The 27,961-nt window shown below is 32.4% G+C and overlaps 5 protein-coding genes and 1 non-coding gene across 9 annotated transcripts; 3 read left to right on the top strand and 3 right to left on the bottom strand.

Annotated features, from left to right (window-relative positions):
* The first annotated feature begins 5,406 nt into the window (after window positions 1–5,406).
* Window positions 5,407–6,995, top strand: LOC107959079 (protein SODIUM POTASSIUM ROOT DEFECTIVE 3). The gene is made up of 3 exons (XM_016895052.2): window positions 5,407–6,354; window positions 6,482–6,557; window positions 6,690–6,995. Exons 1-3 carry the CDS (start codon window positions 5,923–5,925, stop codon window positions 6,851–6,853), a joined length of 672 nt encoding a protein of 223 aa, XP_016750541.1. The 5' UTR covers window positions 5,407–5,922; the 3' UTR covers window positions 6,854–6,995.
* A 4,151-nt stretch (window positions 6,996–11,146) lies between these two features.
* LOC107959080 (DNA repair protein RAD51 homolog 4) lies at window positions 11,147–14,458 on the bottom strand. 3 transcript variants are annotated; one of them, XM_016895053.2, is made up of 10 exons: window positions 14,240–14,458; window positions 14,063–14,142; window positions 13,850–13,965; window positions 13,679–13,760; window positions 12,980–13,108; window positions 12,743–12,856; window positions 12,566–12,656; window positions 12,301–12,371; window positions 11,995–12,144; window positions 11,147–11,904 (listed from the first exon to the last, which is right to left on the bottom strand). In XM_016895053.2, the coding sequence occupies exons 1-10, from the start codon at window positions 14,325–14,327 to the stop codon at window positions 11,872–11,874; spliced, it is 954 nt and encodes a 317-aa protein (XP_016750542.1). In that variant the 5' UTR covers window positions 14,328–14,458; the 3' UTR covers window positions 11,147–11,871. The 3 variants fall into 3 exon arrangements, with proteins under 3 accessions (XP_016750542.1, XP_016750543.1, XP_040969160.1); XM_016895054.2 differs by having other exon boundaries at window positions 14,063–14,106; window positions 14,240–14,404; XM_041113226.1 differs by lacking the exons at window positions 11,147–11,904; window positions 11,995–12,144 and having other exon boundaries at window positions 12,301–12,437.
* TRNAH-GUG (transfer RNA histidin (anticodon GUG)) lies at window positions 14,420–14,491 on the bottom strand. The gene has a single exon. It is a non-coding gene; the product is annotated as a tRNA-His (tRNA).
* Window positions 14,492–14,962: 471 nt separating this feature from the next.
* Window positions 14,963–18,822, bottom strand: LOC107959082 (UDP-galactose/UDP-glucose transporter 5B). Of its 2 annotated transcripts, XM_016895055.2 has the most exons (11): window positions 18,602–18,822; window positions 17,794–17,907; window positions 17,425–17,517; window positions 17,225–17,290; window positions 16,962–17,060; window positions 16,537–16,616; window positions 16,142–16,254; window positions 15,933–16,021; window positions 15,757–15,843; window positions 15,589–15,657; window positions 14,963–15,503 (listed from the first exon to the last, which is right to left on the bottom strand). In XM_016895055.2, the coding sequence occupies exons 1-11, from the start codon at window positions 18,710–18,712 to the stop codon at window positions 15,387–15,389; spliced, it is 1,038 nt and encodes a 345-aa protein (XP_016750544.1). In that variant the 5' UTR covers window positions 18,713–18,822; the 3' UTR covers window positions 14,963–15,386. The 2 variants fall into 2 exon arrangements, with proteins under 2 accessions (XP_016750544.1, XP_016750545.1); XM_016895056.2 differs by lacking the exon at window positions 17,425–17,517.
* Window positions 18,823–19,143: 321 nt separating this feature from the next.
* LOC107959083 (60S ribosomal protein L23A) lies at window positions 19,144–21,168 on the top strand. Its single transcript, XM_016895057.2, has 3 exons — window positions 19,144–19,406; window positions 20,134–20,491; window positions 20,872–21,168. Exons 1-3 carry the CDS (start codon window positions 19,394–19,396, stop codon window positions 20,954–20,956), a joined length of 456 nt encoding a protein of 151 aa, XP_016750546.2. The 5' UTR covers window positions 19,144–19,393; the 3' UTR covers window positions 20,957–21,168.
* A 2,895-nt stretch (window positions 21,169–24,063) lies between these two features.
* Window positions 24,064–25,323, top strand: LOC107959084 (probable aquaporin TIP1-2). Its single transcript, XM_016895058.2, has 3 exons — window positions 24,064–24,307; window positions 24,464–24,714; window positions 24,806–25,323. The coding sequence occupies exons 1-3, from the start codon at window positions 24,175–24,177 to the stop codon at window positions 25,178–25,180; spliced, it is 759 nt and encodes a 252-aa protein (XP_016750547.2). The 5' UTR covers window positions 24,064–24,174; the 3' UTR covers window positions 25,181–25,323.
* Window positions 25,324–27,961: the final 2,638 nt, after the last annotated feature.

Here is a 27,961-nt window from a genome sequence, read left to right as displayed (position 1 = left end):
TTATCATTTATATAAATTTTATTATGAATTAAGTTTCAACACAGATCATATTTAAATTTATTATATATTTTAGTTATTAACCATGTTTGTATATTATAATAATTAATTTTGAACATAATTATGCATATGTGTTGATTAAAATTGGAATTCTATTTTGTACACTATATTAGTGATAGTAATACGGATTTATGTAGTATAATTGTAATTTGCAACTAAAAAGAAGAAAGTATGAGACCATTGGTCTCCTAAGTACGCGACATTATCGTATTTTTCCTTTTCAGCCTCTTATTCTCATTTTATCAATTTTAGGTCACATCCGAACTCACCCAATATTTTGGATTTATTGATTCCATCCAAAAATTTGAATTAAGTAATGGCCAGCTGTGGTTACAAGGAAAAAAAAAAAAAACACTCTCTACGCGTTATCTTTTAATGTTTTTCAAAATATTTCTATTTAGGGTTAATATAGAAATTGGCCCTTGTTCTTGTCTATTTGTAGCTAATTGGACCTTAATTTCTTTTTTGGATCTAATTGGTCCCTGAACTTGTATTTCGTCTACCAAGTTGGTACCTCCGGACTAACACCGATACTTGTATTAATGTGGCACTGCTAGCCAGTTTAGTGTGCCACGTGGCAAACATAAAATAAAATAAAAAATATAAATATAAAGTTTATTTGCCATGTGGCATTCTAAGAGGATACCACGTGGCACCTCCAGATTGATTGGAAATGCCATGTCAACATAAACTAACAGTGTTAGTGTTGAGGGACCAACCTAGTTGATGAAATATAAATTTAAAGACCAACTAAATCCAAAAGAAAAAAAAAATTTAAGGATCAACTAAATACAAATAAACAAATTCAGGGACCAAATTATATATTTGATAATATTGTTAGACAATTTATGGAGTTAATTAGGTCATATATAATCATAAAAATAAAATAAAAGATACAACGTATGTACACAAATTTCATGAATTATTCCCAAAGTTAGAAAGCGTAGGAAGAAAGGAAATTAAAATGTCAGCATCAAAAGTATTGATTTTTGTCAAACGTGTTGTCACCATCATCATCATATATATTATATAAAAGAAACTTTTAATTTTGAGATAGTTCTATGAGTTTCAAAATACTCTATTTTTAATTATATTTAAAATGGGTTCCATTTTTAAATTAAATTTTAAATATAACTTCCTTCCAATAACAAAAAAAAAGTTTTAAATAATAAACTGCTTTAAACATAATGCATTGAATTATTATTAAATTTTAAAACTAAAATCTCAAGGATAAATTGTAAAATAATTAATTGCATGCAACAATAAGATGTAAAGATATTTTCTTTTTATTTTTTTATAAAAAAATATTTTATATCTAAAGATTTTCGATATGTTTAATTAGTATAATCGACTTTAGAAGTCTAATCGTTAAAGTTGAAAATAACTCATTAAACTAAAATGACATCAACTTAGAAAAGAAAATTGAATTATTTTTAAAAATATTTTATGTAAAATAAAAAAATTTGAATTTTTTTTATCCAAAAATGATTTTTTCTACATCAAAATTCTGAGCAACATGAATATCTTGTTTTGATTTTTTTTTTAAATATATAAACTTTTTTGGCTTTATAAACTACATAACTACTTAGAGACTTATGATATTTCTGGTATTAAAAATTGAAAACATTTGAATTTTCTTGCATCTTATTAAAAGTCCGTACATAATTACTAGGGACCTATAAGCTTTTTCTTAATGAATTTTTTCAAATGAAATCAAATGAAAAAACTCTAAAGAGCTTATGAAAATAGTGAGGAAATTGGCTCTATCATATAATATATATTATTATATATCAATAATATATAAATAAATTTAAACTATAAAAACTCTCTCATAAATTTCTTCAAATGGATAAATTTTAAAGAATTTATAAAAACAGTAAAGAAATTGACACTTATTTGTAAAGTATTTGTGAGCTAGTGTTTTCTAATTATGGTAAAATTAAAATTAACTTTTAAATTTGTTAAAATGTACTTATTTTATTAATTTATTTGCAAAATAAAAAATATATTGAAGATAGATGACATAATATTTTGTTATTTAAGAAAAAGGATAATGGGGTAAAAATTATTCCTTTTTTGCATCAATAATTATTCTTATTTTAAATTAATTAAATTTTTTTAAAATATTAATTAATTTAAAATAGTAATAATCCACAAGGTAAAAAGTTAGGTTGTTCACATCAGCTGGGGTTGAGACTTCCAATAAACATGAATTTTAGAACTAAAAAAAATAGATAATGAATATTTAACATAATGCACATCATATATATGTATATATATGACGAAGAATACATTCACAACGGTGCAAAATTTAAATGGCCTTACATCTTTTCATAATTTTTTTAAACTCAATTTTGTAACACTCTATATCTAACTTAATCGTCGGGTTCGAGTACAGTGTTCATATTCATTGCCGAAGCAACTACGATAAAATTTAATACAAATTCACATCGTCAAACATATAACCATAAGAAATATAAGCAAACAATACAACATATAACCATTCTCAGGTCCTATACGGACTTACGAAAACTTTAAAGTTAACCCGAGATTGAATTAGGATTGAATTGTAAAAAATTCAAAAATACAGGGTTGACATTGTGACATCGTTGCTTGCACGTCGTGACGTCGCCAATCAGTTTGTTATGTCATGATGTCAAACCACTCGATGTCACGACGTCACTTACTATATAGGCCTCATCGAGATGACGGAGTTTCTTATCTCACTGTGACATTATAGGCTATTTCTCGTCACGACGTGGTACGTTTGACGTCGCAACGTCACATACTGTTTTTACAATTCCTCCTTGTTAATCAACCTACAATTTTACAATTCAACTATCAATACAAACAATTCATTTTCAACCAACACATGTAATATTTCCTAGCATTAGTACATACACTTCACTACCTTATACAACATTATACTATAGCATCATCACCAACAAGCTAACCAATTTGTGCCATTCATTTAAAACCCACACATTTCAACCTAGAACCACAAGTCCCTAACATTACAGCCATTTCCAATATTTAAACATATATGCCAAGTTTTCATAAACACATTATAACCATTTGGCCAAATATACACCATAAAGTACCTAACATTAAAAGATACCTGAACTTAAAAGTAACTAAAATTTGACTCAACTAGGTGCATGCCAATTTCAAACAAAATGAAATATGCAAATATTTCTGAATCGGGAATCGTCCTCTGGATGCTAGAAATCTACTTGTTACTTGCTCAAAAATTTATTAAACTTATACATGGAAAATAAAACCGTTTGCTAGTAGTAAATTTATGATTCAAAACAAAGTAAATAACTTATGCAACATGTATACATTCAATTCTTAGTAACTCTTTAAATACAAGACACTTCCATTTCCACAAAGGCAATTATACAACCAATTTCACTTACTGACTTTTCTTTTTTATATTTTGTTATATATCTATGATTGTTCAAATTATTATAACAATTTATATGCTAACAATTTGATTTATATAGATTTTGGCATATTCTCCTAAATGTGTCATATTCATGTTGGTTTTCATTTAATTTTGTATTTTGTATAGTTTATTGTAATTATTTAATTTCAATATAATTTATTCTATATAAATTTTAATACATGGTATAATTTTTCTATGTATATTTTACTTTTATTGTTATCAAATGTTTTTTTTTTTGATGTCTTAAATATTTCATATTTTACAAATGCAAGTCGACTTATAAATTAACTACTGGAATTTTCGGTGCAAGTGGTTTAATTTGAGAGGCTTAAACAAACAGAGTATTTCAAAGTAAAATGAAGAATGGGAGTATTGCGTCCATGGAAAAAAGCTTTTGATAATGGATATTTGATGCGTAAAAAAGAAAGAATCAATGGCAGTTAAAAGGATATAGTATTTAGTTAGTCACTAAATGTTTCCTAGCCTGCAAAAGATGAGATGAGTGGGAGAGGTGAAGTTGAGAAAAGTGATGGATTCAAATGTTAATCAGGTTGCAATTGAGTCTTCAAAAGCTAGCTTCCCACTCATTGTGTTCCAAAGGGGCCGGCCCTTCGACCCACTACCACGAGGCTAGGCTACGGCAACCTTCTGAATCTGATGGAAAACACCTCAGCCATTCCAAGGCATAATCATTACACAAATCTAACTCCAATTCCAACACTCTGGATTGGCACTACATCATAATAATTGCCAACACTTCAGTACTATATTAACATGTAAACGGAAAAGCTGAATTGAGTATGTGTGTAGTGGCTTCCTCTGACCTGTAACTTTGTGGCAAATGAGGTGAGGGTTTCAAAACTGCTTACAACTGATCACATCTGTAGCAGCCGTTTGGATTAATTTATATATGTATATGATAACAAATGCTTAGGGTAAAAATATTTTTGTTAAAATTTTTATTCATTTGTATTGTTAAAAATGAGTGTAGTTGACAGAATAATTATTTAGTGACATATGGTGGGCCATGTGTATTTCATACTGATATATAAAGACCAATTTTTAATTGTAGAAATTGAAACAGAAAAACTAATTTTTTCTATAAACGAATATAATTTGACTCTTAATACAGGTAACTCCGTAATACTTTTACAAATGATTTAATTGTTTTCATCTCTCACTAATATTGCATGAAAATCTTCATAAATTACTGAGTTTTTTTATGGACCATTGCTTTGTCTTGGCTTAATTGTAATCCCAGAATTCAGGCATTTTCTAGATTCAAGTGTTCCATAAGATACCATCTTTTTCAACTTTGGTTTCCTTGAATATTTAGTAATGTTTTATATTTCATAGACAAAAAGTCCAACGATAGTTCCTGAAAGAATTTGATGAATACTTTAACTGCTCAACATTTTATGCTTTTAACAAAGTTACAGTTCAGACAAGCATACGACAATGAAAATGAGAACAAATGAAGTGGCTCCTTTTCATTAACAGTCGTGCATAAGGTGGCCAATTAACTATGCATATGGAATTAAACTTGATTAATTTTTATATATGGTATTATCCAATCTAGTCTTTTTTTTTTCTTTTTTTTTTATCATTACAAATTTGTTGAAGAGATTAGTGAGATTTGAACTCTGATATTTGTCACTCCAATTTTGATTATATTGGCATAAAATTATATCATTTTAATTATTCAATGTTTTTTACATAGACGAATTAAAAGCAAAACTGAGCTGGGATTAGATTATGATTTTATGCAAACCCTTTTGATATCAACCTTTGTTGTAATCTCAAAGCTATGATTTTTGGCATAAATAAGCAAGAAAGCCATGTTTTGCTTTTCTAGTTTATGATTGGGGAATAATGAAATGAAGAGCTAGGTGGGCAAATTCAAAAGATATGGGGAAGCATTAGCATTAAAGATTTCAGAGACGGATACAAGCAAAGATAGCTATGAATGTTTAGTCTCTAGATATAATGATTGTATTTCCTTTTCCAAAAGGAAAAAAACAGCAGTATTAATATATCAATAGCCCGCCATGGTCCTAGTGATACCGTAATCTTATCATACAAAGTTGAACCCAACTTTTTAACCCCATCTTAGAGAAAAATTTTGTACCTAAAACTAATCACATCTTTAAAGGTCCAGAATTTAATCAAATATTTTCCAAGGAATTGATTAATCAACACTTCAACAATGGGGCCTAGCTAGCTGCTTAATTCCTTTTCTTTTTATCCCCCTTTTTCTGTGCATGTCTCCCTCACCCACCTAGCTAGCTACTTTAAAACCATATTAGTTGGCCTTATTATGAAGATCCTTTCTTCCTACCTCTTATTTCTTCACCCATACTATAGCATATATTCAACTTAAGCGATACTTTATTCTCCCTCCCCTCAGTTATCCAAACATGAAAGGAATGGATCTTTTTTGCGCTTCTCAAGCTTCAACAGCCATCTGCTCTAGCGTGGACCATCGCTCCATGGTCCGCCATGGTCATAGGCGTATTGATCGCCAAAATTCAAAGCCTTATGCACCTTGTTCATCACAATTGCCTATAATCCCTAGGCCATACCATGAAAAGAGTAGCAAGAACGGTGTTAAGCCAAGTGACGTACGTCGAAAAAGCTCAGCAGATATTCATGATCTAAAAAGCTCTCCTGCTTCATCTACATATCTTCTAAGTGATAGACCCTTTATTGATTGGTTATCAGAGTCTGATCCTACTGTCTCAGCATTGGTTCCTTCTCAGCCTTCAAAACCTAAGCTGCATGTAAGCTCCGACGACAACAACAATTCTTCTGCTTTAAAGTCTTCTTCATCTGCTCGGTCTTGCGACAAGGTTTGGTCTTTAATCTCTTTCTTTTTCATTTGCACTTAAGGTTGTCGGACCATGTCTCCTGTTTTAAATCACTATACCAAGACTTTTAGCATTGGTATCCGATTTCCTGTTGTATATGAAATAACAGGTGGTGGTTTTGAGGGTGGCAATCCATTGCAAAGGATGTGAAGGAAAATTAAGAAAACATATCTCCAAAATGGAAGGTGAGAATTACTGTTTTTTTTTTTTAAAGGAACCTTGGTTTTCTTTCTTGGCATCCTTTTTGTAAGCCAAAAATGGGCATAAAGCCCTAAAGAAATTGCAGTAAGCCATGGTTTTTTGCACAATTTGTGCAGGAGTGAAATCATTTAGTATAGATTTACCGACAAAGAAAGTGACAGTCATTGGTGACGTGACTCCCTCAAGCGTGTTAGCAAGCGTGTCGACGGTGAAGAGTGCTCAGCTATGGCCATCTGCAGCACCATCTCAATCTTCTCAAATGGTCAAAATGAATTACTGATGAAAAAAAAAAATCCAGGGTTTTCTTCTTTTTAAAATGAAGTGTTTCACCTTGCTTAGATAGTAATCAACATTTGAACTGTAATATAAATTAATCAAATGTAAACCTTTTGTTGTGATAAAATTATTATCCCTTTGTTTGATGCTCTTGTGTTTTGTGATCATTGCCATTATAAATGGTTATAGAAAGCGAAATCTGGTGAAAAAGAAAAACTCTGAAAAAAGTTTAATCATATATTAGACACTGCAGATCAAACAAAATAATTGGTCCCCAAGCATGAGGCCCTCGCGTGATGTGATGCACTAATGATAATGAGTTTAGGGTGACAAGTAGTGGAATTGTCTGAACCCAGTAGTGAAGAAGAGAAATTTTAGGCGAAGACAAAATTAATCTATCCTTTTTCTTCTGTCTTCTGGATGAGCCGAGAATCTAGTGGGTAGTTGTACATTGTTCCAATGTTTTTAAAGTGCCATGTCAGTTAAACTGGCTTAATATGAACTCAATACTTAACATCTTAGGGTTATTCGTGTATTCAATTAATTTGCATTTCACCGACCAATTAATTTTAAGTTATTAAAATGATAAAAGGTATCATACCATTCAAAACTACATATATATATATATATAAAGTTCCACAATTCCACACCACTTTGCTCTTGTTGGTCAAACTGGGTTGCTAAAGGTTCATTTGTCGTAATTACTAGAGGAAATAAATATCAATAATAGCTGCCCTTTATTCTTGACCAAGATAGAGAAGGTATGAACCCCAAAAAAAAAAAAAAGGGAAAGAGAAAGTGATAGAGAAGGTGATAGATTCAGCGATGGACCGAATGACAGCCATATATAATTGGGCTGATATATTTCCACATAGCCTAGGGAAATTTTTTGGGACCTATCTAAAACCAACCATAAGAAGACAATTATATACAAGAAAAGGAAAGAAGGTGTAATTTTTTGTGGTAATCCTAATACAGACCCCTGCCTTAAAATTTAAAAACCAGCCATAATTTGTACGTGCCTGCCCGCCATAAAACTAAATGATGACTTCCCAAGTCACACTTTTGGTCGCATGTCAATGTCTATTTTCCCTTTCCACACTGTGGGTCTCACTCTACGTCTTCCCCTTCTTTTTTGTTTTATTATTTTTAGCAAAACTCATAAATAATAAAATTCCCATTTCAATAAAATATTGGGTTTTTTTAGACAAATAACCCTAAAAAAATTTTAAAAATATAAAAATAACTCTGTATTAGATTATTTAGAAAAATAACTTAATTTCTAGAGTAATAATAGGTGTCTCCACTTCTTTAGACGGCACAACCTAAAAAGCAGTTCAATTATTGTTTTATGAGTTAAAAAATGATAGGATGAAAAAAAATTAAATTTTTGGTGCCGCCACTTCCTAAGATAGTACCCATATAATTTTTTGTATTTTTATGTGTATTTCTACAATTAAAAGGAAAAAAATAAATAATTTTTATTATTTTTGGTGCCGCCTCCTTTAATGGAGGCACCAATAACTGTAAATTTTTTTTGTGCCGCCACTCCACATGGTGTACCCAGAATAGGTCCTTATATAACATATTGATTTTGATGTTGTTACATTTACAAGTGGGATCTAAAAATTTAAAAAAAGTTACCTAGTGCCGCTACATTTGGTGTAGGGACTAAGAAAATAATTTTTTATTCGTTTTTATGACTTTATATGATGAAGTGGTGGGAAAAAAATAAAAAAAATATACTGGTGCCACCACATTTTTAGTAGGGATAGGGAAATTTATTTTACTGTTTTTGGTGACACCACATGAAGTGGCGGGACTAAAAAATTTAAATTTTGGACACACTATGTGAAGTGACGACACTAAAAAATTTTAAAAATAATACTGGTGCTGCCACATTTCATGTAGTCATTAGGGAGAATTTTTTTTTTACATATATTAATGCCCCCATTAAAGGAGGAGACACCAAAAATAATAAAAAATATTTTTTTGTTTAATTATAAAAATACAAGTGAAAATACAAAAAATTATCCGAGTACCACCTTGGGAAGTGGTAGCACAAAAAAATTAATTCTTTTTCATCCTATAATTTTTATAATCATGAAGTAATTATTGAGCTATTTTTTAGAGTAGTACGCCTTGAGAAATGGAAGCACCTATTATACAGTAAAAACTAAGTTATTTTTCAAAATAATTTATACTAGTTTCATAATTTTAAATTTTTTAAATTATTTATCTAAAAAAACCCTCAAATATTACAATTGTACGTATATTTATTATTCAAATAAAAATCAAATAAACCAAACATTACGATTTTGATTGAACTTTTTTTTTTATTTTACCTTGACTACCATCTACTATGAAGTGGATATGAGTAATTGCATGCATCGTTGTTTCTACCTCTACTTTTCATTTTATGAATTTATATGGTCATTATCACTGGAAGGGACAAAAGGGAGTTGAGATAATTGGTTAGGTGTGGAAGTGAGATAAATTCCAAATTTCTCATCACATTGACGGTTTGAAATTTTAACTACTTTTTCTCTCTTGTGCTCTTAATGTTTCGATAATCTTTTTAAACTAATTTTGGACGCCTGAATAAAGAAAATACAAGGGAAAAAAGGTCAAAAAGGCTTCACATAGCATTATTTTAAGATCTCCTTTTGCTATATTTAAAAATAAATTTTGAATTTGGATTTCATTTTTGATTGGCATACCATATATGATATCTGGCAAGGACAGAAAGTTTCTTTTGATTGTAAGGAAAAATATTTGAATTTTTAGCATTAATTATACCACAAATCATTCTAAAATAGGGCTGTTTTTATTTTGGTCATTTTAAATTTTATTATCAATTTAGTTATTTTAATTAAGATAATTATTCAAATTGGTCATCACCATTAAAAATTTCGTTAATCACTAAGAGATTGTTGGCGTGACATTTTTTTATTACATTTGATTAATGCCAGGACCTCTCTATAATTAGTCTAAAACATTTTTTTTTGTTTATTTGTAACATAAGAACTATCATTCCTCATTATCTCCAAACATCCACCATAAGAACCACCAATTCTCATCGTCGCCCATCCTCTATTCCTCTATTTCTATCACCCTTCACTCCACCATCCCGCCTCATAAGAACTACCTTACATTTTAATTTTAAAAATTTTTCTTAAAAATTCACATTGAAACAAAAAAAAAATCATCATAGCATAATGATCTTTAAGGATGAAAAATATAAATTATACCTTTAATTCGGGCATTATTAAGGAATCAAAACTATAATTTGGACTTAAATAAGAAACACTGCAAATTAGAGATTTGACATCCATTTGAGAATTGAGATGCTTTCATATCAAGCATAATGTCCAAACTAACAAAAGTAGGTTTGCCACAATTCAAGTAGTCAAACCATGTTCTTATCAAGGATTCGGATCATATAAACACGAAAAGACATGCTTAAACATGATTATCGTAGCGCATTAGAGCAGAAAAAAAAAACCGAAGTAGCAAATAAGACTCCGCAGACAATACGTCATGAAATTCGAACTCTTTTCGAGATTAATATTGGTTAAGTAGAAGGCACTAAGCTTCACAAAGCAACAGCGGGCAAATAACCAAATCATTAACATCAATTAAAATGCAAGGTGGTTCTTGGGCAGCGGAGTGAGTAGCAATAGAAAGGGGCAGGGGATGGATGGTGATGAAATTTGATAGTTCTTATGGTGGATATTGGGCGATAATGAGAATTGATAATTATTATGTTGCAAACAAATTAAATAAAAGCATTTTGGATTAATTATAGAGAGATTTTTAGCTTTAGTAATAAAAAAAATGTCATGTTAACAATCCATTAATAGATTGACGAAATTTTTAACGACCGTAACTAATTCAAGTAATTATCTTAATTGAGGCATATCTTAGAAAGTGTAGCAAGGACATATCACAAAGGGAGAATTAATCATTCCCTATCCTCATAAATTTTGTAATTTGCAAACTAAATTTGGGTTTGGGAAATACTGAAATCGGATAATTTATAATGCTAAATATATTAATACCTGCGGTTATACTTATCCATGCATTAAATTTGGGTGGGGCAAATTTCAATTAACAAAAAGACTTTGTTTGTCAAGAAACAATCCTCGGGCGGTCGTGAAAAGTATTTTATATCAACATATATAAATACGCTTTTTTTTTTACTTATTAAATATTAATTCAAGTGAAATGAAGCAAACTTTAAGTTGAAAAACTATTTAAAGCCTAACGTTATGTGAGTTGAGTGGAACAAATAATCTGGTGCTTGAACAAATTGACTTTTGATGATTAAGAACCAAATTTCCATGAATGAAATTCCGGTGTTGTACATGTGATTGACATTGATGGCATGGGTGTTTAGTCCTTGGAGTCATGCACTGCTTTTTATCTTTTGACCCCATACCCCAACATTTTTATGATTCCTCTGTCTTCTCTCCACCATTCTTTTCTTTCCCCTTAGAACATGGCTATTGGCCGCATCCATTAAAACCCACAACGGACAATGGTCTAAATTTCATAAGTCACTGTCAAATTTAAATTCACTCCAATATGTCTTCAAAGTTCAATGGTTAGCTTTATCTCCTTAACTTTTTCTGGCTTGCCTCAGCTGATCTTGAGATATAAGTGTTCACACTACTAACTTGTAAGGCGAGTGCTTTTTTCAACAGAACTGTAAGGAGACTACCCTGAAGGTTGATATGGACCATGAGATGATGACACGGTGTCACCTCTGCATGATGGCCTGCTAACATGGGAACCATCAACAACCATTTTCCATTCCCTTTGGGTCATTAACAGCAACGGTAATAACAATTTGATCACAAATGGCTAAGCACTCCCATTCGTCACCGCTAGTCAGCTCCCATAAGAAGCTACACTACAGAACACTTCCCATGTACAATCGTTATCAAAGGGTATTTTACTCACAAAACAGTTCCATTTTTACCGGTATTTTCGTCCCTACCACACCTGTATGGGCTGGTACTAGATCACAAACCTTGCAGCCTTCCCAGAGGCCTAATGTAAAATGGGAAAAGGTTAAGTGTAAATGTAAAACAATGCTCTAGTAAATTGTGAGGAGTTAGAAACGTGAAGAAATGGGCATACCATGGATGGGTGTCTTAAAATGGAAACATTGTAGTTGTTGCTCCCACGGTCACAGGAGAGGAAAAGCCTTGAATGTGGAATGCACTTCCAGCTATCTCCAAGAGCCGGTTTGGAATACCCTCCCTCACCACCTACCGTGTGATTGATAATCTATAATAATAAGAAGAATCTTAAGGAATAGTTATTCCAAGGGACATAGTTATATTATATGGTCAGAACTGCTACTAGATTTAACTGATGGTAATCAAATTTGCATTTTTATTAGCTGAGCCATACTAGCACAGAAGAAAATCGAGTGAAGCTTACAAGTACTGCAAGATTATGCTGATGTGCTAGCTTTTTAAGCAAATATCCAGCAGATGTCATCAAAGCCCGCCCTGTATCCATCAACTTTGAATTTATGACTCCTCATAAGCATTAAGCAGTATATGATATATTGAGTCCTATGAACAAAAAAGAAACATGGGAAACAGAGAAAACCACTTGTTTTCATTTTAACTAGGAAAAAACTTCTATCTAAACATTCATCGAGAGCCTCAGCAGATGAGCATAATGATGCATGCATATATACCCTGTGTGCTAGAGCTTCCAAGTACAGGGGAGATCAGCGATGATATTGAATCAACTATTAGCAATCGCATCTGACAACCTCCTCTTCCGTCCTGAATCAACGTTCACTTGACCAATAACACTAGAATATCATAGTCAATTAAAGCATAATAGTATGTGTGCTTCGTTTAGATGAAACCTGACATCTCAAATAAGATTCTAGCTGATGTAGCACGTCAAACATTGCAAAGATGTCAAACACAGAATGACATGATATGTTGCTCATTACTTTTTGCAGAAATTGGTTTTTGGCCTGCACGGTAATAAATAAGCAGAAGCCAACATCAGTTACCGTTTTAGGCAACAATCGCGGTGAAGGGTATAAGACAAGGAAACTAACATAGCAATATAATATAAGAGTGATGAAATGTTTGACCTGAGCAGATGAGGGATTAATGGTCTTTCCTAGGAAGTAGGCAATGCGTTGAGGTGAAAACGAGTTGCCTGTATCTAAGTACAGCACCAAATGATTCCTTGCAACATTTGATGCTGTTCGCAAGCAAACCTAAACGTCACCAAGATTTGAATCAGATTTTAAAACAGCCGCTCTTCTGGTCTCATTATGAGAACGCTTTCAAGATCAAGTACAACCTGATTGATTCACCCTAGTCCCCTATAAAACAACATACTTTATCCTAATGTAGAGACATAAAAAGCAACATTTTGAGGCGACATATAGGCCAGCCTCAATATTATCACCCAGAAGTAAATTTGTAAAAAAAGCAGCAAAAACAACTGCGTGTAATCATGAAATGAATAGACTTGGGGTATCATTCTGCAGAACTCAAATACTAATTTATTATTGTGATTATGTATGCCTTGTAATATTTCAACAAAAACCATTGGAAAAGAGCTAATAGTACATATGGCTCTCACTTCATAACGTACTGTATTGGAGACTCCCATATGATTAGTTACATTCAATATCATGAACTCACGCAAAGAACCTACATAGATAAAATCAAACACATCTCATTTTCAGCATTGGTTTTAAGTTTAACTCAACCTATCAGCAGCACTTCATTGACAGCGAAAGAGGGCATTCAGCATATAAAAAACAGGGGATAGTTCTTACTTGTGTTTTACCAGAAGATGATGGTCCAACTAATTCAGTTAATTGGCCAACACGGATCCCACCTCCGAGTAACAAATCAATCCTACATTAACGGTATTTAATGATGGTAAAGAAATCAAACTTCCCAATGTAGGTTACAAGTTAGCATAGCAAAATTTGAATCTTTTATACCCTTGAATTCCAGTAGGAAAGACATGTTTATTCCTTTTAGCATCTTCCAACAATTCCATTCCATTCAACCATGGCTGATGCATGTCATCTATGATAGATAGAACTTGAGCAATCCCCTATATGCCCCTCACCCCCCCCAAAAAACCCAAAATAGTTAGCTACAATTATAAAAAATAAACAATATAAAATAAGATTTTCCTTGATGATAATAACCTCCTTTAATCTCTCAGAAGAATTGTTTTGTTCCGCAAAAGCAGCTAACATATAGAGATCATGAATCAGGAAATCTTCAACTGAAAACAGTTCGCATGAAAATTTATATAATTAGAGACCAAAAGTGGAAGAAAACAAAGGTTCTTTTTCCCTTTTAGCAGAGAGAAATAAACGGACCTGAGAAAATGCCATGAGAAGCGCAGAAGTTTCGGACAGTGGAATCTAAAACTGGATACTCAGTCTCTAGATTTGCCAATCGTGCCATTGTTTTTTGGTCTCAACTGGATAGACAAGGGCCGTTAGGGTTTATGGCTTTTTGTTAGGTTCATGAAAAAGGAAGAGAAGAAAAATTAAAAATGTGGCTGCTGGGATTCGAGCCCAGGTCTCTACGGCCACAACGTAGAATTCTTACCACTAAACTACAGCCACTTCATTGGTGAGACTTAGATGTACGGAAAACTATTAAGTAAAAAATATGGAGCCAAGTTCGAAAACTCAACATAGACTTGTTATTCAACCTTTTCCAAGTTTCCTACATGTAACAACTTTTTTTCTTTTACATAATAATTAAGGAATAAAGCATCTTTAATCCCCGCAATTTTTTTAAAAAATTTGATTTCTAATTTTTTGGTCAAATCCATCTTGAAATTTGACATTTTTTCTATTCAAATTATGTCACACTATCTTTCGAAAACATGGCACAATATTAGAATCTCATATCATCATACTTCAACAAAATTTAAGTTCAAGGATCAAATTAAAAACAAATAATCAAGTTCTAGGACAAATATGGACCAAGAAACAATTCAAGGACCAAAGAAACTACTAATTTGGATACTAAATATTACTTTATAACTGGATTTACTTGAAAAAGAAAAGGATTTAAACTTCAAATTTTAATTTACTGAAATTTCTTCCTTGAATTATGTGGAATTGTAAGAACCAAAAAAATTGTATATCACATACTCTTTAACTTTTCAACTGAATATAAGCTTTGTTTGCCTCTTTTCTCTTTTTTTTTTGTGTTCAACTCCCTCTTTTCCTCTTTCATATGTTAATAAAAGACATACAATCATATGCCTGAGTAGTTGCATATACATCTAATTCCTTTTGCTAAACAAACACCATTCTTCTGCTTCACTTGAAGTGTGTAGTTTTCATAACCTCATATCCCTGCAGAATAATGTATCTGCAGCTTGGATTTCATAATATTGTTCAAACCCCAGTCTTGGAGGGAAGCTTCAGAATGCAGCTTTAACTTAGGCAAATTCTTACCTCTATAGAATTAGATGCAGCAACTGGCGTGAAATTTCACCGGAAGATATTAAGGGATCCCCTTCACGGGACTAGGAGCTCCGTCCTGCGTTAGTAGCAGAGGAGGGGGATTTGTTGATGCTTTTTTCAGGAAGTTTTTCGAATACAAGGAGCCAAACACAATTACCTGATCAAGGCATCATATATAGATATATATATATCAGGCTATTGAATATCGACAAGAATGTAGAACAAATGTAGTTGAGACTTACCGCCCCAATCCACTGTTCCCAACTAAGTGGATGGCCGAACCACACACATGACAGCATGATGCTCACCAGCTTAAAACAACAGAGTTGCAGGTATCACCATTCATCCGAAATATATCATTAGGAGAAAATGATACATTAAAACTTTATTGTTGAAACTTTTGACTATACCTGTCTCGTGGTCATTACGGCAGCAAATGCAATGGCACCAAATGTACGTATCGTGTAAGAAATGAAGAATTGACTGACTGTGGCTACCTATAACAGATAAAGATAATCCCTTAAAACATCAGGGTCCCAAATTAAGGCCTATTAAACACTAAAACAGGAGCGTGAAGAGCACTTACAGTAGAAAGTAATACAATATCAAGAAAACAATCACTGTGGCGATAAACAAAATCTATTGCTGAAAGTAAATGTCCCTGTAATAGAAGGCCTAGACCAAACAGAAAAATGGTCAATCACAAGTAGTAACCAATCCATGAAATGCAACACAGACAAACCTTAAAGGTAAAACAGAAGATATTCCTGAAGAGTATGTTGAAGGAACTTTTACCTGTCAAGCTGAGAATACAAGAACATGATGTCGTGTAGAATATTTGATTGTGTATTTCCATATCGTATCCTTTAAATAATTTATCTTGGAATGTGCTTGTAAAACCATCAAACCTGTTAAACGTAGAAATGAGCATTTAAAACCTTTTCTCCCAAAAGCATTCAGAATAGCAATGCTAGTTGAAGAAATATTTCAGCCTATAAAAGCCTTCATATGAAAGAGCAGTTTTTCACTAATATAATTGCAATAAATGCAACAAATGCTAGTAATAAATCAGCAATTGAGAATTTAGACCTATCATGGTGCATATATCACTTTGTGTTTTGAAGATCAAATTACAGAAAGGATCAACAAATATCTTTTATGGCGAGAGGACATAAGTTTCAGATTGATACCCAAGATAACCAACCATCAGAGAAACGCCCCAAACTGTACTTTCTCTTCCTTTGCTGTAAGGACTAACGTCAGTTCCTGCCTATAGTGAGAGCTGAGTTAGTATTATCTATAATAAAATCAGAGCATAAGCTACAGCAGCTACTCTGCTATAAATTAAAATTCATATATAGCAATGCGACATGTATGACAGAAACCATGGAATAAGCAAGTTAAACAAATGTCTATGCATAATATTGTGGTTCAAAGCCTCACAAATTTTTGAATATACATCCTAAATTAGCCCCTTCAATCCAACAATCAAGCTCTTTTATAAGCTAAAGTAAATCATGCACATGACAATCTCATTTGTCATTCAAGGCATAAAAAACCAGAAGGAAAATAATGAAAGGAATAAACATTAGTTGACAAAGGACCAGAATTTTACCGGAAATAGTATAAATATTGAACAACCTAGGGTCACCAGAAACGCTACCAAATAGTCAAATCCCTTGTATGTCTTCTGCATAATGAAAGTGCCCCAAATCTATACGGAAAAAAAAAAAGGAATACTTAAAGACCCATTTGGATAAATAAGGGGGTAACATTAAGCATCCATTGGACGAAATTTAAGAGTCCAAACCCTTAAAGACCCATTTGGATAAATAACATACATAAACCTCCATAATTAGTCATGCAAAACTAACTTACCATTACAGGTATCATTTTCGCACACTTAGCAAGGGTCTGAACCGGAAAACTGACATACTTTAGGGCCTGGACCACAGAAATGTTATCATTATTATAAGACTATTCAGAAAATTTATGTTCAAATACAAATATTCTGCAGATTAGAATTTCTGTCAAGAGAAACATAATTGTATTTGTATTGATATAAAGTCCAGCTTCACCTCATACTGACATGTTGTGGTAAGGATGTTTGATACTGATATGAGGCAGTACTTATAGATGGGAGCAACAGGAACCAAGGCTTTCTTACTTGCCTAGAAAAAGAAAGCAGAAGCAAATGAAAATACCGAAAAATATGTTGGTCAAGCTTGCCATCTTTTATATGAGATGGTTCATCTCTTGGTTGTCATAAGGTTATGAGGCAAGAAAACTCCTAACAATTTAGTCAAAAAGTAGAAAGACGAGTGATCTTCCTTTATCTCAAAGAAACTATTCTTATCCCCCCTCCCATTAAGGCCCATGGCAAATAAATAAAAACACACAACAATAGTACATACAATAGCAGCAACTTTCCAGTAATAGTTGCATACCAGTAAAAAAACAGCGGAGACAGCAGATGTTGTTATGCGGTTGCAGAAAACGAGAAATAATGAGTACTTAAAATATTCCTTGTTCAGGCCATACGGTACTCTCATTATCTTTTCCTGCATGAAAATAAATTTCCATCAACACCTTAAAACAAAAGAACACTTGCACCTTAAAAGAAGAGTGAGGAACTGCCCTTGTCTACATGATTCTCATTGGGAGGAAGATTAACAAAGTTGAGACATCCATGGCAAAACTGCCCGTAGTCTACATTTCTTATTATTTGTTTTAGGCACCCTTTTACTAGCAGCTGGAATTAATAATCAAATCTCATCAACATAAGAGATTGAACTTGCAATTTTTTAATGAGATAAACAAGAATCATTCTGATATCCGTCACCATAGCTAAAATTCATTCTTTACTTTTCATATTCCAAGTTTCCAAGCAAAGGGGTCACAAGATCCTCCCAACAGAACTAGCGAAATAGTCAAAAAAAAAAATAAAAAAGCCTTGGGCTTGTATATTGTACTAAAACCAATCTTGCTATAAGCTCAAGACAGAGACATTAAAATCTAGACTTTCTTTTAATAAACCGTTTACATAGAGAAGAGTCATTGAAACTTATTTTCTAAAAAGGAGACCCACATATTGAAGTTCTTTCGAGGCACAAACAATGCAATTGAAAATTAACAATAGAAATCATATGAAAATAAAGGTAAAAAAAAACTAAAAAATAGGAAAGGCATGAGATTTATCTTTTATTTAAGAAGAAGAGGAAGAAGAAGAAGAAGAAGAAGAAGAAGAAAAAGAACCTGTAAAACTCCATAGATAACAAGAGTAACCATGATTCCACTGACTGCGAAAATTCCTTTCCATATTTTGTGGTCCTTCACCCCTTTTGTCGTCGGCAAAGCTCCAGCCATTCAGCAGTAAGCCAAAACAATTTAATTTATAAAAAGTTTATTCCAAAGAAAAATAAAGAATTTTAGAAGGCGATGAGATAAGCGCCTGGAAATGTACGGAGGCGATCGAAGCAAGAACTTTTCCCGGGGACAAGTGGAGGAAGGAAGGGAAGGTGTGGGTTTTAAAAGCAGGGAGTGAATCGAAAACTTGGGACCGAGAGAACATAAGAGTTGTATTTTAAAGCTTTGGGCAGATCGTAGTTAGTGTCGTTTTAAGCCGCGGAGAGTTTCGGCTGCCGTCTCTCTTGGTTTCTCGCTCTCTTTCACAGTCATCCGTGTAAGAGAAAGATATTCGGCTTTCTAGGGGAATCTACGGAGAAAGTGGAGAGATAGAAAGGTTTGCCAACGTCAGCATCCGAGGGAAATGGGCATTAAATGTAAGGCGAATGAGCGCGTGAGAAAATATCTGGTCTGGGTCAGAGTCAACTTTGGCCTTTATTGAGAAAATAGTACAGTTTCGGCTTAAATTTTGTGATTAGGACGAGTAGAACTCTTAGTCAGAGCCCATTGGACCTTTATAGTAACCGAAAACCCTTATTTATATAAAACCCTGATTTCCCAGCAAATCCTGACGCCTCCTCTGCGTCTTCTTTGACAACTCTATCGGTAGGGTTTAGAAGGGTTTGAGGCCAGCAGCCACCAATGGCTCCCAAAGGTATTCTGTTTTGGATGTAGTTTTTTCTAATTTCGAACAACTTTGCTTGCACTGCCATTTTCTTTTTAAATTTGTAATGCTTGTTCTAGTTCTATCTTGCTTTTGATACGTGCAATGAGAATACGACTTTTTCTAACTTACTGTATTGCTTTATGAAGAGCTGAAATGAGCTTAAATCTTACTTTATTTTGTGATTTTTAGATGCTGTTGGCATTCTCTTGGTTTTATAAACTCTTCTGTTACTGTTAACTCTGGATTTACTATTGTCTGATATCGGATTTATATGGGGGCAGACAATTAGTAGATTACTTGTGTTCTTTTACATGATTTTCATTTCATAGTTTTGGAAATTTGGAATCTAGATTGGAGTTTATAACCCATATTTGATTTGCTATTTGCATAGGAAGGGATATGAGCTTGGTGATGTCTCTCAAGCTTAAAGTTTATATTCTTTGCTTTGTTGTGTAGTCTGTAGAATTGTATATTTGGGTTAGTATAGTTTATTGTTTGTGTTTTAATGAATGTTTTGAATATGTCATCATTAGAGACACAAACAGGGTTTATTAGGATCAATGTATGTGATTTCCATTGTGTAGGATACGGTTTGGCATTGGAGTTGCATTGTAGGCTTAAGTTTCCACCATAATAAGACCACCTTTCTAATGATGGTATATTGGTATTTGTAACTTCATTTCATTAATTATACTGATTGTTGTATATTTTGCAGTTGAGAAGAAGGCAGATCCAAAGGCACAGGCCTTGAAGGCTGCGAAGGCTGTGAAATCTGGGGCCACTTTTAAGAAGGCGGCAAAGAAGATCCGAACAAAAGTTACATTCCACAGGCCAAAGACCTTGAAGAAGGATAGGAACCCTAAGTATCCACGCATTAGTGCTCCACCGAGAAACAAACTTGATCATTATCAGATTCTCAAGTTTCCCCTCACAACTGAGTCAGCTATGAAGAAGATTGAAGACAACAATACCTTGGTTTTCATTGTTGATATTCGTGCAGACAAGAAGAAGATAAAGGATGCTGTCAAGAAGATGTATGACATTCAGGCCAAGAAAGTGAACACCTTGATCAGGTAATGTTAACAATTATTACTTTCATGAGCTGGTTTCATATATTTCCAGTAGCATCTATTTCATAGATCAGTGTGTTCTGTCTTTGATTATTAGACATTCATTGGAGGTCTCATTTGTTATTGAAAAGCTTCATTTGAAGAACTGTAAAAAGAATGATACATTAGGCATGTTATTGGATTGGGACCATATATTCTTCTTCCACTTGTATTGAGACCATATTTCTATGTTATGTTTCACTTGCTTATGATTGTATTCTCCATATTTGGTTTCTTGATGACCCGCTCATCTAATCACTTCATATTTTTCTTTCCTACTCGTCTTATATGCTTATGAGGGCCTGTGGTCATTCTTCGTAATCAATGTGTTTCTTGTGATTCAGGCCTGATGGTACAAAGAAGGCATATGTTAGGTTAACACCCGACTATGACGCATTGGATGTGGCAAACAAAATTGGTATTATCTAAGCTAGTTGGTTGCTACGTTGTTATTTTGAGACTTTGAGCAGGAAGATATATTTTTAGCTGTTGAAGTTGTAATCTTGCTTTACTGCCATTTAACCTTCTGTGGTTAACTGAAGTATTTTTGTTTAATATGTTATTTCAAGAAAAAAATTGTTTGACATTGTTCTGTGCTGAAATGCACTTATTGCTTCAAATATAGAGACTTGATTTCTTTAGTGAAGTTTCATAACTCTTGCATATTGGTTTATCTAGTGCAGATATATCAAAGTTCATCAAAAGAAAAATAGAGTGGTAACAGGTTTTTTTAGCTAAAGTCTTTACCGGTGACTGACAACTTAACTCTCTAAGAAACATGACAAATTATTGCCTTACATTTACAAGAGTAGTTACCTTACTATGAATATTTTTGTGGCTAAATTATATTGGTATAATGACTTATTTGTTTTTGTTTTGCCATGTCGGCAAATGTAACAAATATTAGCTTTTTCATTTATTTTTGGTGATTTGATAAAAAAACACAACTAAAAGGATTAAAAAATAAAAAATAAAAAAAAAATTTATAAAGTTGGAAGGCTAAAAAAGGTATTAGGTAAAATATGAAAAAATATATATATAAAAACTACTTAACGGAAAGTTAAAAAATAGAGCAAAAATGAACAAATTACTACACTAAAATTCAAGGAGTTGATTATTTTGATTACATCAAATGAGACTAAATTAGAGTGACCAAGTACCAGACGTTACTGAACTTGTACATCCCTGGATAGTTGGTCTACACCATTTTATCTCCATGGATATTGCCCTCTTTTAGTTACAAAAGCTTGAAAACCAATTATTATTGGAGAAGAATCTTCCCTATCACCCCGATTTGGCTAAATGATTTTTAATTTCGACAACCTTATTTATTCTTCTTCCAAGATATAAAAAAACAGAAAAATATGGATTTTGAAAGAGTTGTGGGGCGGCCATTGCCCTTCTGAGCCGTCCATATTAAACAAAGGCATGGATAATATTTAAAATGCAAAGGAATAAGGGTTGTGGATGAGAAGCTATGTCATACATTATTTTAAACAAAATCAAAAAACATTGTTGGACAATATTAAACCGACCCATAATCCCAATTATTAGATTAAGAAAAGTGTTGGTTTGATAACTACAGCTGCTTATTTATTCCATTTCAAAATTCCTAAAGTCCACCTTCCCCCAATACCTACTTCATTTTCAATTCCTTTTAACAACTAATTTTAGCCCTTCTTATCATTCTAATCTAATCTGATTAATAAAAATGTTTAGACTAACGTGATCACGTTATTCTCATTTCGTCCGATAAAAGCTGCAACTCCTTTAAATAATTTCCTAATGCAAAAACCGTTTTGGATTTAAAAACAACTTGTTTTGTTTAACCTGCGTTTTAGAAGGATGAAAGTAGATTTTATCTAGAAATCTGGACTCAATTTTTAAATATAATTTCCTTGATTTAATCAATAAACCGGTTTTTTTTTAAAAAAATCGATAAAAAAAATTTAATTAATTGATTTCAACAATCACATTTAAAAGAATTTACAATCTCCTCAACTTTCATTGTAAAATTTAATGATGGAAGTATTGCGAAATTATTGGCCACAAAAATATCGACAGATGAATTTGCAAGACCAATAAGTCACATGATATTACTTGGTCAGAGTGATAGATCAGAGGTGAGAAAATAATAAATTATTTACTTTTTTATTGTCCACAAATTTGTTTAATGTTATTTATTACTAGCCACAAATTAGTTTAATGTGCAGAAATGAGTTTACAGATTAAAATAATCCAATAGTTTTCTTTCATTAGTCTTTTAATTCTAAGGTTAAATTTTGCTATTAATGTATGTACTATGTGTAAATTGTGGGTTTAGTCCCTATACTTTAATTTGGTCATTTTCAGTCTCTATACTTGTAGAATTTTAAAATTTTAGTCTTCACCAAATGGTTAGCTATTGAATTGATTAAGTTAAGTTATGTTATTTTCAATTTTTGAAATAAAAATCATATTATTACACATGTAATGTTATGTTAATTTCCTATTTTTTCATGCATTACTCACAAAAAATCAGTTAATAGATTTAATTATTGTCATTTGTATTAAGATTAAAATTTTAAAATTTCAGAAATATAGCGACTAAAAATGATCTAGTTGGGTAATATAGAATAAATCTACAATTTTATGCATGATATATGACTAATAACATAATTCAACCAAACAAATTTAATTGTTACCTTTTAGTTATAACTAAAATTCAAAATTTAAAAAGCATAAAAATTGAAATTCATCAAATTACTAAATCAACAATTTAGGCAATTTACAGGGTCTAATAATATAATTTGACCTAATTTCTAATTGTGCAACTAAAAAGGAAATTAAGGGGAAAAAAAAAAAGAAAAATGCACTTTTATATAAATCCGTAAAATTAAAATTAACTTTTATATAAATCCGTAAAATTAAAAATAAATTATCTGTATGTATATTTTATTATCAAAAAATGCATATATAAAAAGGAAAATCACGAACTCAAAATAAAATTTTGCATAAAAAGAGAGTGCAGCATAAGGTTTTTTAATTTTAAATTTATTTTGAAAGCAAAAACTTTTTCTAGTACCAAACAATTCTGGGAAAAATGTTAAGGTCAAAGCACACTTGTTTAACAACTTAAATCTTTAAATTTTTACGGTTTTACCAGATAATAAACGATTTGGATTTACCCCTTAGTTAATCTTGATTAGTCCATGATAATGGCTTAATGAGGCCAGCAAAGCTAACCACCATCGTCCACGTCACCTCGTTTATAAACAATCCGATGGTCGGTCAAGAGAAAACAACCAAAATCATAAGAGGGGCGGAACCCAGTGCCACCAATGTCATTCTCTGTCGGTGATTAAAATTCTCCGCGCTCGGATTGGCCATCAAAGTCCACATCTACCGTACACGTGGCATAATGGGGGAGATTTGGAGGCCCTCCCTCGCCTACAATATTTTTTCTTTTGTTGAAAATTTTGCTAGTTACCGATTTTAAACCGGATCGTCCGGTTCGTAGTCGTTACATTGGACCCCTATATATAATTACCATTGAAGAAAGCTGAAGCAAGCGAGAGAGAGACAAGGGTATCGACGAATTGGCTTTTATTTTCTTTTTTAGTTTTGAAGCTCTAAGTCCAGCTAGATTTTCACTTTTCGGGTGGAGAATGCCGATTTCTCGAATTGCAGTAGGCTCCCCAGCGGAAGCTAGCCAATCCGATGCCCTCAAGGCAGCTCTAGCTGAGTTTATTTCAATGCTCATCTTTGTTTTCGCCGGCGAAGGCTCCGGCATGGCTTTTAGTACGCATCTTGATCTCTTCAAACCCACTTAAATACTTAATTAACATGTTCGGTTAGAACAAAGTTTGATGAATTTCAAGATGCCGATTGGCACTGTTTTATGTATTAAGCCTAATTAACCAACCTCAACGTTTATGTGCATGTATCTTTGTGCAGACAAGCTCACTGACAATGGCTCATCAACACCGGCGGGATTAGTAGCGGCATCAGTGGCTCACGCCTTCGCGTTGTTTGTGGCGGTTTCCGTCGGTGCTAACATCTCCGGTGGGCACGTAAACCCTGCCGTCACATTCGGTGCCTTTGTTGGTGGCCATATTACATTGTTCAGGAGTATTTTGTACTGGATTGCTCAGTTGCTCGGATCCGTTGTTGCTTGCTTGCTTCTCAAGTTTTCAACTGGTGGACTGGTAAGGTTTCATATATACGTATATGAACTGAGATAATAATAAAAACCGAAGTTTCAATTTAATGTTTAACCAAGTTGTTTGTATGATGCAGACAACATCAGCATTTAGCTTGTCATCTGGGGTAGGAGCATGGAACGCAGTGGTTTTCGAGATCGTGATGACCTTTGGTTTGGTTTACACTGTATACGCCACAGCTGTTGACCCGAAGAAGGGTAACATTGGGATCATTGCACCCATTGCAATTGGTTTCATTGTGGGTGCCAACATCTTGGCTGGTGGTGCCTTTGATGGCGCATCCATGAACCCTGCAGTCTCCTTCGGACCAGCCGTGGTCAGCTGGACGTGGGACAACCACTGGGTCTATTGGCTCGGTCCATTCGTCGGCGCTGCCATTGCAGCTATTGTCTATGAGGTCTTCTTCATCGCCCCAGACACGCACGAACAGCTTCCCACTACTGAATATTAAGATTTATGGCCTTCTTCCATGTACTTAAACAAGGGTTTGAAAGTTGGGTGGATCACTTTGGTTTCATTGTTGTGGGTGTTTATTCCATGTTTGTATCTCTCTTTTGTTAAGTGCTGGTTCCTGTGAACTTGGTTTTTCAATCATTTGATATTCTTCACTTGCGTTAAATTAACAGAATTTCATGTCCAAAATGCATTTAATTTGATAATTAAAATCACAAAAAACAGTATGAAAAAGAACAAAATCAATAATAAACATTAGTTGAAAATGTCAATTATGGCTGGACATTAACAATGGGAAGGTCTTGAGATTCAACCTTAGACATAGCTGATTGCTGCGAAATCTTAGTATAGAAGATGAAAAACTCTAGTGTCAAAGATGTTCAAGCCGGTTCAAATTCTAAAATTCAAAGGAATATTTTTTTTTTAGTATTTACATACTTCCATGTAAATGAAACGATTACTGTGATATATGCAGGATGAGATAAGAAAAATGTTTATCAGAAAGCTTAGAGCAAACCCAATTATAGAGGTTTAAGAGTTTCCCTGGGAAATAACAGTATTAGATTTGAGAAACCAAACGAATTCTGACTAGCCAGTTAAAGATGCTGTCCCATAAAATATTCATGACGTACCAGAAAGAAATTTATTGGAGGGGAGAACATTTTACTCTCTTCTTGTTCAAAGTTCATCTTCCAAAGTAAGTACCATGAAGGATAAGCCATAGAAGTAGAAGAAAAATTACAACCTAGTTCACAGATAGGAGGTTTCAAGTTCCATATTCATTGAGTTTTCTTCAGACGTATCAATAACTTTCCATATGTCATCGATGGATGGACTACTCCTTTTCATCTTCGAATTCTGGACTGGTTTCCCCTTTTAAAAGCTGCCGTGTGGGGCCTCCACTGTCATAAAAAAAAACTTACTATTCCAGTTACCAAAACCTAAGAAGGGCAAGGAATCCACTGTAGTAGCAGTAGTTTGATCGTCAATGATAATTCGAAGATGAAGATTATTGGGATATGGCTTTTGTAAGCGAAGCAACGGTCCAAGTCCAATAAGTGTGGCGTTTTCAATAACTCCCGAGTCCAAAGACTTGGCCCCCTTGGAGCTCATAATTGTTCTCGTGCACTACTATTCTGAGAGATTCCAGAATTTTCTATATTTAGCAAATTTAGATATGAATTTTAATTTTAAAGTTTTTTTATTTTTTAAATTATAGAAGAAGCTCGATGTCTTTTTAATTAAAAAAATATTTTTCGACTGGAAGTGAAAATTTGAAAATTTACAAACGCATTAATCAAATCAATGATTTAAATAAAAATAAAAAATTATTATGAATATTATAAAATATAATTAAAATTTCTTTTTGATGAATAAAAATATATAAATTCAACACAAACTCAATTAAAACCGAATGACTTACAGCACAATTATCCAAATTTTGATAAATAATATAAAAAGGAGTTGTCGGCTTCACCCTTTGACATAAAACTTAAGAGTAATTGGGTCCTCACATGACTCAAATGCATGTCTGTATGCATCTCTTTTTATATCAGAACTTGAAAAATGTTCAACCTGACTTTGCACGGGAACATGTTTTTAATCTTTGGACTTTTTTGCCCATTTTTTGGACTTCCGGCCAAGTTTCCCGCTCACACTTTATGAGACATTGATGCGGTAAGTATTTCGTGATTTAGATATAATATTAAACTAATTAAAATATTATAATTACAAAAACCCTCGCATTATGATTTTAAAATTTTAAAATTCGTTTTATTTAAATTATGAAAGTATTAAAATTTTCAGATATGTAGATGAAATGTTAAATATATATATGTGGCATTGATAATTTAGATTTAATATATTTGAAAATTTTGACATAGGTAAATACACGTTAATTTTTTATTTATATTTTAAATATATTTCACGTTAAATTCAAGATGATATAAATAAATCTTTAAATTTTAATATGCCATTAAATATATGTTCACATTTAATGTCTGAGATAATACTATTATTTTGATAATGATATTTAAGGATTAAATTTAAAATAAATTATATGTCAATTTGAAAAAAAAATTATAATTTAAGGATGTCCAATGAAATTATCCCATTTAAAATTATAGTTTTTTTTTGGGTTAAAATCTAAAAATATATTAAAGCATTTTGTAAATTATTTGAACATCTTTTACTCAAAACTTCTCCTGTTTATGGGTCGGGCCAGGTGAAGGCCTACTCGAAAAGTGGGAATATTTGAATAAAAATATAATGAGTTTGGATAAAAAAATAAGGCCCGTTCAGAAAATTGGCCGGGTCTTGAGTAAGGCTTTTTTAACCTGGCCCGGCCCAAATATGTAAAAAAATTGCATTTTTTAGTATTTTCTTGCTTTTTTTTTACTATTTTACTACTATTTTACTATTATGTTGTTATTGTTTTGTTGTTATTGTATAACTATTGTTTTATTATTAAATTTGTTACTATTTTAAAGATATTTACTTATTAAATTACACATGTTTTATGTTATTTAAGTATACATTTTTTAAAATTTATTTTTAATTTATTAAAAAATATTTATTTTAATATTTTTAATGTATTATATATATTTTAAAAAAATTATATAAAAAATTAATATAGACTAAACCGAGCCTTGACTTTAACATTTTTATTCAAGATAAATTTAAACAAAAATTTAAATCTATTTTTTAAGCCAGATTAGACTTGATCCTAATGAATGAATCTAAAATTTTTATGAACACCCCTACTCAAAACTTCCATTAT

Source organism: Gossypium hirsutum, chromosome A05, assembly GCF_007990345.1.
Source record: "Gossypium hirsutum isolate 1008001.06 chromosome A05, Gossypium_hirsutum_v2.1, whole genome shotgun sequence".
In the NCBI taxonomy this organism is placed as follows: Eukaryota; Viridiplantae; Streptophyta; class Magnoliopsida; order Malvales; family Malvaceae; genus Gossypium; species Gossypium hirsutum.
The sequence above is the reverse complement of the archived record's forward strand: the minus strand, read 5'-3'. Positions and strand labels throughout refer to the sequence as shown.

What these genes read in the sequence shown, in the direction of transcription:
- LOC107959079 (XM_016895052.2), top strand. Translation starts at nt 5,923, where the DNA reads ATGAAAGGAATGGATCTTTTTTGCGCTTCTCAAGCTTCAACAGCCATC. An exon ending in CTGCTCGGTCTTGCGACAAG is followed by an intron (nt 6,355 to 6,481) that starts GTTTGGTCTTTA and finishes ATGAAATAACAG; the next exon opens with GTGGTGGTTTTGAGGGTGGC. An exon ending in ACATATCTCCAAAATGGAAG is followed by an intron (nt 6,558 to 6,689) that starts GTGAGAATTACT and finishes CAATTTGTGCAG; the next exon opens with GAGTGAAATCATTTAGTATA.
- LOC107959080 (XM_016895053.2), bottom strand. Translation starts at nt 14,327, where the DNA reads ATGGCACGATTGGCAAATCTAGAGACTGAGTATCCAGTTTTAGATTCC. An exon ending in TTCTCATGGCATTTTCTCAG is followed by an intron (nt 14,143 to 14,239) that starts GTCCGTTTATTT and finishes AACTGTTTTCAG; the next exon opens with TTGAAGATTTCCTGATTCAT. An exon ending in AGCATAATCTTGCAGTACTT is followed by an intron (nt 12,145 to 12,300) that starts GTAAGCTTCACT and finishes TTATTATTATAG; the next exon opens with ATTATCAATCACACGGTAGG.
- LOC107959082 (XM_016895055.2), bottom strand. Translation starts at nt 18,712, where the DNA reads ATGGCTGGAGCTTTGCCGACGACAAAAGGGGTGAAGGACCACAAAATA. An exon ending in CGAAAATGATACCTGTAATG is followed by an intron (nt 17,061 to 17,224) that starts GTAAGTTAGTTT and finishes TTTTCCGTATAG; the next exon opens with ATTTGGGGCACTTTCATTAT. An exon ending in CTGATGGTTGGTTATCTTGG is followed by an intron (nt 16,255 to 16,536) that starts GTATCAATCTGA and finishes TACGTTTAACAG; the next exon opens with GTTTGATGGTTTTACAAGCA.
- LOC107959083 (XM_016895057.2), top strand. An exon ending in AAAGTGAACACCTTGATCAG is followed by an intron (nt 20,492 to 20,871) that starts GTAATGTTAACA and finishes CTTGTGATTCAG; the next exon opens with GCCTGATGGTACAAAGAAGG.
- LOC107959084 (XM_016895058.2), top strand. Translation starts at nt 24,175, where the DNA reads ATGCCGATTTCTCGAATTGCAGTAGGCTCCCCAGCGGAAGCTAGCCAA. An exon ending in AGGCTCCGGCATGGCTTTTA is followed by an intron (nt 24,308 to 24,463) that starts GTACGCATCTTG and finishes ATCTTTGTGCAG; the next exon opens with ACAAGCTCACTGACAATGGC. An exon ending in AGTTTTCAACTGGTGGACTG is followed by an intron (nt 24,715 to 24,805) that starts GTAAGGTTTCAT and finishes TGTATGATGCAG; the next exon opens with ACAACATCAGCATTTAGCTT.